A 13,770-nucleotide genomic window follows, 5' to 3' on the forward strand; every position below is an offset into this window, starting at 1 on the left:
GAGAGAGAGAGAGAGAGAGAGAGAGAATCAAAGAAAGGGGGACATGAATTTAAAAAAAGAACAAGAGGGAGTATATGAAAAGATTTGGAGGGAAGGAAGGGAAGGGGAAATAACATAATATAATCTCAGAAAGGTTTAAATGTGTTTTAAAAAGATATTAGAGAGCAGATAGGATTGTGTCTTTTCCTTATCATACCTCCCCAACCCCCAAAACTGGGATGCTGTCACAAAGAAGTCCCATAGTTAGAGAGCACAACACTGGGAATCACTTGTAATGCCCACTGATCAATCAGATTCAAACCTGCTCCAGTGACAGAGTCAAGAGGACTGCAAGGGCACTCCAAATGCTTCACATGCAAAAGGTTGGTGGCATACACTTTCAGAATGTCATTCAGGCCACTCTAGTGGCATTCCCCTCTGTGTGCTGCCATTCATTAGTAAAGAAGCTGTTTTGGCCTGTGACAGGGCAGACTATAGCTAGGATGGAAAACTAAACTGAATGCAGAGAGAAAGAAGGCAGTGTCAAGCAGATGCTACATAGTCACCCAAGAAGTAAAATATGAGGTAACAAACCATGAGCGTCATGGTAAAATATAAAATAATAGAAATTGGTTAATTTAGGATGTAAGAGATAGCTAGGAATATGCCTGAGCCCTTGACCAAACAGTGTTGCAATTCATATAATTTTGTATGATTTTGGGGGTCTGGGTGGCAAGGAAATGAAAGCACAGTCTGTTCAGAGGCCACTCTGCCCCATTATGGGATATTCCCATGCTTACCTTACCATGAACACAATAATGATATCATTAAGGTCTGAGCTACATTCTTGACTCTCACAGTTCAGAATAAAAGCAGACTTCTGTCTGTGCAGAAGCCTCTTAACTCTCAACCACGTTGGGCTTCCCACCAGAGAACCTAATCCCTTTTGTGGCCCCTGTTTACTTTCTGGGTTGCCTTTGGCCTCTGATTCACTTGCCAGTCACATGTCTTGCTCTACCAGGTTGTTTAAACTCAAAAAAAATGTGTGTGAAAGATTCTGAGGTAGAACTCATGTGTTTACAATCGCCATGGACACCCTACATCAAGTTAGATGGACTGCCTTTCTCAAACCTAAGTTTGCAAATGTCACACGTTTTCACGATAAGGGAACTGGCTGGGGCTAGACAGGAGGCCTGGCTCCTGATGTAAGAGATAGGCTTGAATTCTCCCTACTTATGACAGCATGTTTATTAACCACTCAAACATTCCTTGCCCATGGCCTCTTCTACTTAACATTCCAATCTTTTGTCGAACCAGGCTGGATTTCACAAGCTTCCTCGACTGAGTAGAGAGTGACTGCTTTCTCCTTGAGTGTGGGTGTGTGTACAGAGGAAAGGCCACCCCTTGGGGCTGATGACTGAGTCTAGAAGGGAATTGGGAGACTCGTGGTATCACTCACTGTCATCTTACTTCAGCCACCATACCCAGCCGCATGCAACAGCCCCACACTGACACCGTCTAGGTATTCACTTCTCCCTGGAAGTCCAGTCTTCCTCCGAGTCTCTCCCTTGAGACACATCTGCTCATATCTCCTCTAATCAAGTCTATCATGTCCGGGGTCATCAGGAAATATAAGACACTACTGGAACTGTTTAGGTGTCTTTTTTTAATAATGTTTTTCATTTACCTCCTGTTACATATATGTGTGCATGTGTGTGCGCGCGCGTGTGTGTATGTGTGTGTGTGTGTATAAAACACGGATAATCTTGTTTAGTAGAAAGTCATTTTGGAATAAATCATTCACAGCTCATTGAAAACAACAGTCTTATTGTTAAGCCAAAAAAAATGATAATAGGTAGAAAAACAGGTTCTTGGAATGATTCGTGATCCAATCTGTTCTCAGTGTAGATAAGATAAGAAAGAGCCCTGGAAACCTGCCCTATGGCTCAGCACAAAAAAGCCAGGTTCTTAACACACTTCCTACTCTGTCACATCTGGAAAGGTATGGCTGCTGCTTTGTTCAGGGCAGTGAATATATGACTCAGGTGAGTGACAGAGCCCCTTGGAGAGGGTGGATACACTCTATCTGAGCAACCCACAGTGACTACTATGGTTATTTTCAGGTTTAAACATCAAGGCCTGCTCCCTAAGCTCTTCCCACCCCTGTGTGCTCCTCAGGAACACGTAACTGACTTTATTGTGTTCTTGGGGACCATCCTTTTCCAATCTGTGAAGGAAAGAATCATTTTCCCAAGTGTTCTGTCTGGAAAGAGTTAGCACAACATTAAAGCAGATGTGTAGAATTTCTCAACATAAGCTGCATTGCCATAAAATGTCATCACTGCATACAAAACCCAAGCTGACCAGAGAGGACATGGGTGTGTGAGGCATTAATGTTTGTGAAAACTGCTTGCCCTTCTGTCCTTCCTGCTCTGGAGCAGGAACCACATTGAGAAATTGTCTTGGACATTCCAGTATACTTATTTCTCCCAATGCAAGTGCTACAATTATTTCAGCTTCACAGATGACAGAACAGGGGCTCAAAGAGGCAAATTAACTTCCTCCCAAGTCACATGGGCTAGACAGAGCATCCATCTATGGTCTATCTAGATTGTGGGACCTGACCACCTAAAGTAGAAAGCAGGGTTTAAGATTTTAGGCTAAGTACTCTTAAACCAGTTATTTCGGAACTTAATATCAAAGATATCATATTCCATAAAAACCAATTAAATGAGAGCTTCTAAAGGGGACTGAGCCTCAGCACAGGCATCCAGGCTCCTCCAATCAATGATCCATAGCCAGGAGACAAAACAGCTTGCCTGCCCATCTCACATGCAGGAAAACTGAGCCTCAGAACTCCATGTGACGTGCCCAGTCATGTCGTCAGGGAGGCCATGCAGAAAAGAAGGTCTAGGTCAGAGGGCTGCTTCTCCAATCCGAGGAACATCAAAGATTGCCTGCAGTCACTGGAAAGAACAGAGAGGCGCAGTACCACTCCTGCTGCGTAGACCCCAGGAGGACGCCGCCCTGTCTACCTCAGGGGGAAACAGGATTGTGCCTACCACCTTTTCTGTCTGACTTTGTCACTTCTCATGGAAATGAATTGAAATAAAACTAGATCATTGCATCTGAGAAGATGCTCATGTGCCCTAGAATGCGGCCTCACTTCACAACCTATACATGCGGAAAACCAGCACTAAGGGGACACCCACAGGGTCATATCTGCTGCGGCCATGCTGTTCACTGGAATATATCTTTGTTGGGTTATTGTGTAGCTCCTTCCTCCCAATGGAAGAGTCCCAAATGGAAGAGGTTCAAAACATTCAGGAAGGTAACGAAAGTCACAAGACTCACAGGTTCTTCCCCAAAGCTATATAAGCTGTAATAATTGCTGGAAGACCCTTCAGTGGAACTGCCTGTAAGTCGTGCAGGGTGTTCCATGAATACAGTGGTCCCGAATCATCAATCTGGTGATGCATTTGAGTCATTCATACTCCCGTAAGTGACCCCAATAAACTTCTTGGGTAACAAGATTTCTTTGGTGCATCACTAGTCTCCTATCTGGAGTGAGTAAGCATTCATTCACATCTCTCCCCAACAAATAACCAAGGGTCTTTGCTTTCTAATGTGGCTGTCTGCTGCCCACAGGTTTGTGGTTTCAGTAACTAAGAAAACTGGTTTTTCTAGAACTGAGAAACCAGCTCTGAAGACAAGCATTGGCTTCCCACGCGCCTTCTTCAGGTGAGTGTTTGATCTCTGGGACAGCACATACTCTGTGACCCAAGTCCATTAGACTTTCTGAGCTCACCTAAGGATAACCCCCCCAGCCTTGTGGTACATATGGGGGTACAGAACTGGGGTTCCCCACCCTGAGGAAGTCTGGCAACTATCACAGGTGGCTCACCTCTCTACTCTCCACGAACTTGATCCCAGCTCCTCTAGCTCCACCGGCAAGGTGGAAGGAGGTCTGCAGCTAATAAAACTTGCATAAAACACACAACACAGAGCCAGATACCAGCTGCTCTGATCTTGATGAATAATTTAGAAACAAATTACCCTTTTGCAAATGAGTCCAATAAAGCAAGGCTCATTGCTGCCCACCCGCAGAGCCTTCCTTCCCAGCCCTCTGGCCGACAGCTGCTGTAATTAAGGTGCAGTCCCAGTTAAGGAAGAGTTCCATTGATAGGGGGAATGAAGTGCCCTTTCCTTCAGAAGAAAAGGATGGCAGAGAGCTAATTCATTGGATTCATTTCTAGAAGGGGCCATCCATCAACCAGAGCTCTGGGCTTCCTCATTATCTTGGTGAAATGTGGGTTTTCAACCGTCAGTTCTTGTCTGTTTGGTACCAACAGAATTTTGTCTTTCAGTCTTGCCTGTCAAAGCCTGGACCAGACTTCATTGTCTCTAAGTAGCTTGTGGGAGAGCTGTGTTGGACATGGGCAGAGCGAAGTGAATAAGGAGTACCTGGTTGAGCGAGAGCCCAAAAGCTAATAAGAAAATGTCAGAAAGTCACCTGAGGGGGTGGGCAGCCCGAGACCAAGCTAAACACCAAGAAGAATAAGGACAGGAATAGACTATCATGAACAGAATAAACTGAATTTTTATGAGAGAGAAAGGCCGACAGACACAGATAGAGAGAGAGAGAGAGAGAGAGACAAAGATATGTACAGACACATGCTCACAGAAGCCATGTGAAAATGAAGACTGGGGGTCAGAGAGCTACTTTGACAAGCCAAGAAATGCTGGAACAGGAAAAGAGAATGAAGAGATTCTCCCTGCTTTCTCCAGGACCCCCTTCCTCTTCTGTAAGATGAGGGGTTTACTGTGAGTCTCCAGGGCTCGTGTGACTGGAGTTGAAGTCAGAGGTAGATCCCTTTCCTGGTACATATGAGGCCCTGGGTTTATGCCCAACAGCATCCCTTCTTCTAAATAAACTTCATGTCCTCCCACATCACCCCTGTACCCTTGCCAGCTCAGAACTCACAGGCTCCACAGGGTCCCTTTAATGAACAAGGTTAGAGTTTCTGCTATGTCCCAGTGTATTCCTCTGGAAGTTTTGTCACCTAGTCAAGTTAGACAATGAGACACTGTTTTGGTTTTTCAAGACAGAATCTCGCTTTATAAACCAGGCTTCTCTGGAACTCACTACATAGCCCAGGTTGGCTTCAAACTCTCAGCCATCTTACTGCCTGGGTTCCTGAATGCTAGGATTATAAATATTAGCCACCAGCTTCAGTTTTGAAAAACATTAAGTCAAGTATTTGTGTCTGAACCTGCTGTCTTCTTACCTACATAGTGGACAGGGTTTTGCAGTGGTTCATTTGCAGCTAGGAAAAAGAAAAACTTTCAAGAAGGAATCATAAGGATAGGTAGATCATAGACTGAGTCCATGCCACTGGATTGACAACATCACTATCTCCACCTAACGTCAAGGTCACAGTCCAGGTTGGCCATGTATAGTGACCAAGAGCCTGACCCTCCCATGAACTGGAAATGGTCGCTCATAGCTTTCTGGCTGGCGAGGCTCACTTACCAGGCAGGGGCTGAACCACAGTTAGGTTGACAGTTAAGGATTTGCTGGCCTGCAGGTTCTTCAGCTCTGCCACACAGGTCAAGGTCCCATTGCCCAGGGGTATGAGAGCCAGGACACTCAGGGTCCTTGTAAAGTCACCCGGTTCCAGAACAGAATAGTAGCTGGACTGGCTTACTGGGACTTCAAGCTCCCAGGAAATATCTGGGAGTGGGGTCCAGCCCAGGGCAGAGCAAGTCACGTTACAGGGTTCACCCTCCGTGACTACAAGGCTGCTGTTGGGAATGTTCAGGGTCCCCATAACTAAAGAGAAGAAAGAAACAAGCCAAGGAATAATAGCGTTCGGATTTTCCCAATTTTAGCTGCAAATTACATATCAGGCCCCAGGAAGGCTGTGTCTGTCCCAGGAAACCACAGTTCAGGTCTTATCTACCATGTCTATATACACCTGCTTTGCTCTTACGAGAAGGTGAAGTGTCTCCTGAGAATAATGAGAAATACAAATCAAGGAGCACTGGCGTGGGGCTACTGGATTCTCTCAGGCAATCCTGGAAGGGGAATAATCTATATTTCTTTTCCCAGAGACTCACAAACAGCAAATCTCTTATGTTAAGTCACCTTCATTTTATAATTTGGGGTCATAAACTTTTTTTGTTTTGTTTTGAGACAAAGTCTCATGTAGCCCAGGCTGGCTCTCCAAACATCACTCTAAGTTGGCTTTGGACTTGAGATCCTCTTGCCTCTACCTCCCAGGAGCAGGGAAGACAGGCAAGTGCTGCCTCACTCAGCAGTAAACTTCAAAAAAGAACTGCCTGGCATATTCCTTTAAAAATAAATTTTTAAATTATATCAAAATCAAATCTATTATAAACCAAATTAACCCAATTCAGTCTCGGAATCCTTGACTTAGATCAATATTTTCTCCAAGAACCCACTTGCCAGTGGCAGCCTTCACGCCACCAGGAATCCAACTGAAAACGATGTTTACTTGTGCTGACATTACTGAACTAGCCTGAAGGATGGCCCCAGCAAAGACACAGCCTTAGTGACATACATATGCATTCAAATGTTTAAATTCCAATGTGCTACCAGGCACCACCCCAGCTGTTGATATAATGAAAAGAACACTGGACCAGGGATGGCAAACTCTGCTCTTATTCGAGGTTCTGCGGCACAACATGGCTCCATCACTCAGAGTAACTACTGAAATTCGGGGTCTTCCAGCCCCCACCTCTGCATTTTCTATCCATAAAGGGAATAATTTGGCTAGAATACATGATCTTCAAACATGTTGGTTTCAGTTCCTTTTTAAAAGCCACAAGAGACTCCAAAGAACTTCCTTTGTGTGGATAGTTCCTCCATAAACTATTCCAAAATATTTACTTAAAAATAACAAACGTAACTCATTACATGCTGATGTAAATGAACACATTTCTGCTAAGCTGCATTTTTAAACTAATAAAAAAAATTAATAAACCAAATGGCAATGTTGGTCTACGCAAATCTCTGTTGTGTTCAGCTAGGTTCCCAAGCTGGCAGCTTCATTCACAGGTTAGAAGACTGCTTTGTTGAAGAGTGAGAAGGAAATCTGACTTCCACAGATGAGCACAGTGTTGCGTAGCCTTTTTAAATAACCATGGCTATCCTTTGATGTCATGCCAAAACTCAAACAGGAGTGTCTTCTTGAAGGTGAGCTCACTATTGAACCTGAAACCACAAGGAGGGTTTTCCCTCTCTCTCCCTCTGGACCACAGCCCTATCAGGCGGTTGACTAGATTTTGCCCTTGTGTGGTTTTTATCATACTCAGTAATGTGGACGATGCTGGCCTATGGCTGAGAAGACCTTTTCAATGTGCAGCATGAAGCTCCCTTGAGCATTCGGGAGAATGGGACTGGAAGAGTCACGAGCGTGTTAGCCTTGTCTTCGGTCATGACGAGAAGTCATGCCCTGGAGCTGGAGAGGACCAGAGAGGCTCTGCCATATCTCTTTGCTCCGGGATGCTATACTTCCTGGATGCTCCCCTAGAATAAGATGTCTGTGCTAACCTTAAGCATTCCTGTAAATGAGCGAACGAGAGGCAGGTGACTTTAATATGAAGGGCTTAGGTTTTACATGGTCATTATTTTGTCAACTCCTCTGTTTTGTTTGATGGGAAGGAGATTTAAGATAGCAGATAATAGAGGCCCTCCAGACACCTCAGCAGATAGTCCCCTGCTGACAAAACTTATGGTATGAGTTTGAGCCCCAAGACTCACATGATGGAAGGAGAGAACCAGCTCCCCCCAGCCCCTTTTTCCCCATTGGAGGAGGCTTTCACAGGGTTATCCACGAACATGACAAAGACATTATTCAAAAACAGTCTCAGGAATAGCCGTAGAGACTCAAGCTGGAGTTGCGTCTGCTCTACTGAAACGGGGGATGGAAAAGGAAATGGGTCTTGGTGTTTCATGGGCGTTCCCTCTTTCTCCAAGGTTGTGTTCATGGGGAAAGCCCGTTGCTTAGTGTTCCTGCGACAACAGAGCAGCTCTGCCCACTGCCGTGCCTGTGCAGGACCCCGGAGAAAGCTTCAGTGCCCTAGACGCTTGTTCTTCTCTCCATATTAAACCCAAAAGCTTCAATAACCAATGCCTAAGGTACGTGCCGGAGGTTTTCAGGCAGATATACAGGCTGAGCGCCTTGGGGACCACTTCAGAACTGTGTGCATTTTCTCAGAAGTACATGTCATGAGCACAGCAGTAAGGAGCCCCACCTTCCAGTCTGTATTCACATGATGCATGACTACCCACTTCCTAGGTGTGGTCTGGGATCCCCACTTCTCTCAGTCCCCAGAGGACTAAATGTTAACTGTGGTCCCCATTTCTATCAGCCCTCAGAGGACTGAGCATGGACTGGGGACCCAGTCCTACAGCCCTCATATGATCTATTTCTACTCTCTCGGAGATACTCCCACTTCAAGAAAACATTTTCATCTGTGGGTCTTTAAAATGTCTTTGAAGGTCTTCTGTCCTGTATAATATAATAATATAATATAATAATATAATATAATATAATATAATATGTATGTGTGTGTTTGTGTGTGTGTGTGTGTTTATGTCAGAGGCCAACATTAGGTGTCTTCCTTAATCATTCTTCATCTTGTTTTTTGAGACAGAGTCTCCCTTCCCACTGAGCCTAGAGCTCACCAATTTCATTAGTCTGACTGTCTAGCAAGCCCCAAGGACCCTTCTGTCTCCACCAGTTGCAAATTGCAGGCATGCACTACCACACCCAGCTTTCCCATGTGGGTTCTGAGGGAACCAAGCTCAGGCTCTCGTGTTTGCGTAGCGAGCACTTTACCAACTGAGCCTGCCCTCTAGATTAGTATTCTCTTTTGCAAAAATAAAAAAATGTTCTGTGAGTCAGACACTATGGTAAAGGCTTTCTATCGACCCACCTACCCCATGCTACAACAGCCTGATCATGAGCAACCCACAGCCAAAGTCACTGTGTGCTTTGTTAAGACCATATAGCTCTAAGCAACAAAGACAGAATGGGAACCCAGGCAGCCAGGTTCCCAAGCCTGCATTTCTAACCACTAGGCCACTCTGGACACCCAGCTGGATGTACATCAAGCTACATGGGACAAAGTAATGGAGTCTTTTGTGGTTTTATCATCTGGTCCTCACAGCAGATGTGTGAGCTAAATAGAGGAGCCTCATCCCACCTTACAGAGGAAGGAAGGAGCCAGTGCAGGAGTCTCATTGGTTGACAAGTGAGAAAGGCAAAAGCAGAACCCATGTCCTGTGTTCTTTTCATTATAAGTGAATTAAAATAGGAGAACCTCGGCATGCAAACTAGACCGAGAGTTCTAGGTAACCCCGCAACAATCACTACTTAGAAAATATCACTGTACAATTAATTGAACAAATTAAAGATACCCCAAAGTAAAGAATCCTGAATTTAATTCAATTTCTAAAGAAAAATTATTGTAAAATGCAAATACAAATTATATATTTTTACATGCTTTTTCACCAAATATTATCACATTTGATTTGACAACAGACAGAATCTGGGATTTCATTGGGGTGGGGGAATAAGTGGATATATAAAAAAAAAATCTCAAAGACATAGCTTGTTCTCATAAAAAATGCTTTCATAGAAATCAAAACTCTAGAAAACTGGGACAAAGCTCAACTCAATGGGAGAGCCCTGGAGAGAGACCACAAGGACCTGAGTTTGGTCCCCAACACTGCCAAAAAATATCTGATAGAAATTTGTAATCCACTAATTACAACCTCTGTCAATAATATATAAACTTACTTTCAAAAAGTGTCAAAGGGTCTTGATTTGGGTAAAACTATCTAAAGCCCCATAAAACACATCCTTTACCTTTATCAATTTATAGTGATCTTCAGGACACCAAATTACCTTTACATATGAAAATAAGTTATGGCAGTATAGACTAGTGTCTACCCTTTTCTCTTAAATACATGGTGTATTTGGAAAACACACACCTTTGACTTTAACAGCTGTAGTCACTGGGGCAAGAAGAAAAGTAGATCAGAGAAATTCAAAGTCATAAAGTAGTTAAAGCATTCTTCCACCTCGATAATGTATATAACAAAGTATATGCTGGTAGACAAAGAGCTAGAGAAAGGGCCGTGACCCCCAACTGTCCAAATCAGAGGAGCTGCAGTTACATGATGAAGAACTCCAGAAAATGGTTTCAGAAAAGCAGTTAGACACTGGAGTAGATTGGATGGGGAAGTGATAAACCCATCTCACGGGGCGCGGGGGGGGGGGCAGGGGGAGGAAAGGGTTAAACAAGGAAAGGAGATCAATCAGGAAAGGAGGGAGGGAGAATAGAGGAAAAGAAAGAGGGAACGAGAAAAAGGGAGGGAGGGAAGGAGAGAGGGAGGGAAGGAAGAAGGAGAGGGAGGGAAGGAGAGAGACATAAGCTCAGCAAGCATTGGCTCAGATTATTCAGAACAATGAAGTCAGACTGTGCATGCAAGGATGCAGGGATGGAGGGAGGTAAGGGATACACACAGCAGTCATCAGTTCAGAATTACAGTATGCACCACCATCGCTGAGTGTGGACCCCACGCGTCCCGACATCACGACTGTGAGCCTCAGAAGGCCCGCCAGCTGACTCACCTTCCACGGAGAGGAAGGCCGTTCCAACCACGTCACTGTTCTGCAGGCTGCACTGCACAAGCCCCGAGTCGCTGGGCTGCACATCATGGATGATCATCTCGGAAATGAAGCTGTCGCTCCCGTTGTAACTGGCGGAGGTGAAGCGGTCGTTGGTGATGATGGTTTCCTGGGAAGTGATACTCAGCATCACAACGTTTTTGAGAGTCCACATGATGAGCTTCCAGCCGTGGGTCACGGTGCAGTTGAAGCGCACCTCTGAGCCCTTTAGAGCTGTTACATTCTGAGGACCTTCTATGATCTGATAACTGGATCCAGAAGCTAGAAGGAAATCAGTTTTTCAGGGCAGTAAAATGAATTATCTGACATAAGTCAACGATGTCATTTAACCTGTTAGTCCGCTGTCATTCTTGAGTGTCCATCTGAAGGCTCAGCCTGTCTACCTTATTGACCCTGAGGCCAAAGACCAGGACTGCTGGTAGATCCATGGCCAATACGAGCCTCCAACTACACTCCCCTAGACAGGCAGCCTGGGCTTCACCAACACGAGCCTCCAACTACACTCCCCTAGACAGGCAGCCTGGGCTTCACCACCATTCCCTAGAAGCTCTCGGTCACCAATGCCACAAAACGGAGCATTTAAGAGATTTTGCAGATATACTTTGCCAAGGATCCTGATATGAAATCATCCTGGATGCAGGATGGACCTCAGCTTCAAGCCTAGGTTCTCTGTAAGAGAAAGGCAGAGGAGTCTAAGATACAGGAATATACAGAGAGGAACTCCATGTGAGGAGGGGAACTGACTCAAGTGATGGATTACACATGGAGCAAGGAATGCCAAGGGTTGCAATAACCAGCAAGCAGAGATGGGGAACCAGATTCTCCTCCACAGCCTCCAAAGGGGACCAGTCCTCTCCACAGGACACCCAGGACTTACAGTCACAGTAGTAGAACTGGGACCCGAGTTCAGGCTTTGCCACCCTGAATCACAGACTCTTCCCTGAATCCTGTCCCTCAGGAGACCCCTGAAACAGCATATGCCATGGTTTCTCTGCAGGCCAACCCATCAGTCAGGATGGGTTACCTTGGTGTTCTATAATCCCTGTGGGTCGACAAGCTAGCCCTTCTCTTCATGCCTAGAAGGGCAAGCATGAGGCAGTCCCTGAAGGAAACTAAGCAGAGCCCTGAACATCCCTGGGAATGACAGGGAGCCACACATTAGTACTTCATGATCACCCAGAATGTACCATGGGGCAGAGTTTCCTTGTTCAGGGACTCACAAATGGAGAAAAGGATTACACTCACATGAGGACCCGCAGAGGGGAGGGTTCTGGGGAAGACAAGGCCAGGAGAGGCCAGCTGGCCTAGATGGGACAGAGCTAAATGAAGGTGAGAAGGCACCTGAACCAAGTCAGTGGTTGAGTGCACACCACCATGCCCAAGGTATGACAGAAAGAAGAAAGAAAATGTGTTCCTAACAGACACTGCAGAGTGGATGTTCTCCATGGTCACTGGACCCAGTCTGAGTGATCGAGTGTAGTGTCATTTATCTGTTATTTTAATAAATAAAGCTTGCCTGAAGACCAGAAAAGAAAAACAACCATACTGGACAGTCTTACAGACCAGGCAGCAATGATACACACCTTTAATCCCAGTAACCACACTAGTTTGCCATAGAAACCAGGCAGTAGTGGTACATGCCCTTAATCCCAGAACTAGAGAGGATTATAAAACAGCAGGAGACAGCTCTCAGTCTCTGTCTCCTTCTGTGGTTTCCTGGAGGCAGGATCGCCATTTGCAGACTGAGGTTGAGGTAAGAGCCAGTAGTTGACTGTTTTGCTTTTCTGGTCTTCATGTTGAACCCCAATATATATATGTCTCTGAGTTTTTAGTAATTGTGCTTCAATTCAGAACCATCTTGACCTTCAACTAAAAACCAAAATAACTCAAGGAAAAAAAAAAACAAACTAGAAATGACTCTGTCTTTGCCTGCTTTCTATTGCTGGGATAAAACACTGACCAAAGGCAACTTGGAGAGGGAAGGGTTTATGTCAACTTGCATAACCTGGGTCACAGTCCATTAATGGAAGCGAAAGCAGGAATCTAGAGGCAGGAACTGCTGCAGAGGCCATGGAGGAACACTGTTCACTGACTTACACTCCATGGCTTGCTCAGCCTGCTTTCTTATGCCAACAAGTACCACCTACCCAGAGGTTGCATTGTTCACCATAAACTGGGTCTTCCTACATCAATCATTAATCAAGAAAATGCCCTACAGACGTGCCTATAGGCCAATCAATGGAGGCATTTTCTCAATTGATGTTCCCTCTTTACAGACTCTGGTTAGTGCCAAGTAGACAAAAACCAACCAGAACAGACTCCAAGGAAGCTACAGACACGGAGTCAGCTCTAGCCATGAACCTGGAGTTGCACTGAAGAAAATAGACTAACTCACATGCCTTGGGAAGGAGGAAACCCCAGCCCCCATAATACACTTTCTGCCCCAATGTAAGAGGATGGGTGGAACCGCATGGAGCTTGCAAGGCCGAAAGAGAGGAGTGGGTGAGGGCGGCAGAGCCTACAAAGTTGGAGGGTAGTATGAGTAGAAGCTACCTCAATTTGCTCCAAAAACAGTATGTAAAGGTACCACCCACTGTCTCAGGGACTGATGAACCACATGACACTCACAGACCAGCCTTCCACTGCAGCTGGACAGGTAGGAGCAAAGCCAGAGGAACCTAGGCCATGGGGAAATTCTTTTGAGTTTGAGGCTACCTGTTTTTGCCACTTTTGCTTTGGGTTTTGGCTTTGGTTTGTTTTTGACCTAGGATCTCAGGTCTCCCAAGCTGGCCTTAAATTTGTGAAGTAAGCAAGGACAACCTTGAACTTCTGATCCTCCTGCCTCCAGATCCTGAGTGCCAGAATTGCAAGCATGAGCCGTAATACCTGAATATATAGTACTGGGAGACAAACCTGGGGCCATGTGCATGCTTGGAAGACAAACCTGGGGCCAGGTGACTGTTTGGAAGCATCACCTCAGCTCCCTGGCACCCCCTTTATCCAAGGAGTCTGGAATGTTTGGTTGGAAGCATCACCCCAGCCCTCTGGCATATATCTATATATCTAT

At 45.3% G+C, this 13,770-nt stretch overlaps 1 protein-coding gene across 2 annotated transcripts in view; it reads right to left on the reverse strand.

Moving 5' to 3' along the window:
• Igsf5 (immunoglobulin superfamily member 5) overlaps positions 1–13,770 on the reverse strand; it is a 36,872-nt gene that overhangs the window by 19,376 nt on the left and 3,726 nt on the right. The window contains exons 2-3 of one of the 2 annotated variants that reach the window (XM_026777557.1): positions 10,647–10,964; positions 5,513–5,812 (exon numbers count right to left, since the gene is read on the reverse strand). In XM_026777557.1, coding sequence (XP_026633358.1) covers positions 5,513–5,812; positions 10,647–10,964 — 618 coding nt within the window. The remainder of the gene's footprint in view (positions 1–5,512; positions 5,813–10,646; positions 10,965–13,770) is intronic. The other variant, XM_026777558.1, reaches the window with a different exon arrangement.

The sequence above is a fragment of the Microtus ochrogaster genome, unplaced genomic scaffold (genome assembly GCF_000317375.1).
Source record: "Microtus ochrogaster isolate Prairie Vole_2 unplaced genomic scaffold, MicOch1.0 UNK72, whole genome shotgun sequence".
Lineage (NCBI taxonomy): Eukaryota > Metazoa > Chordata > Mammalia > Rodentia > Cricetidae > Microtus > Microtus ochrogaster.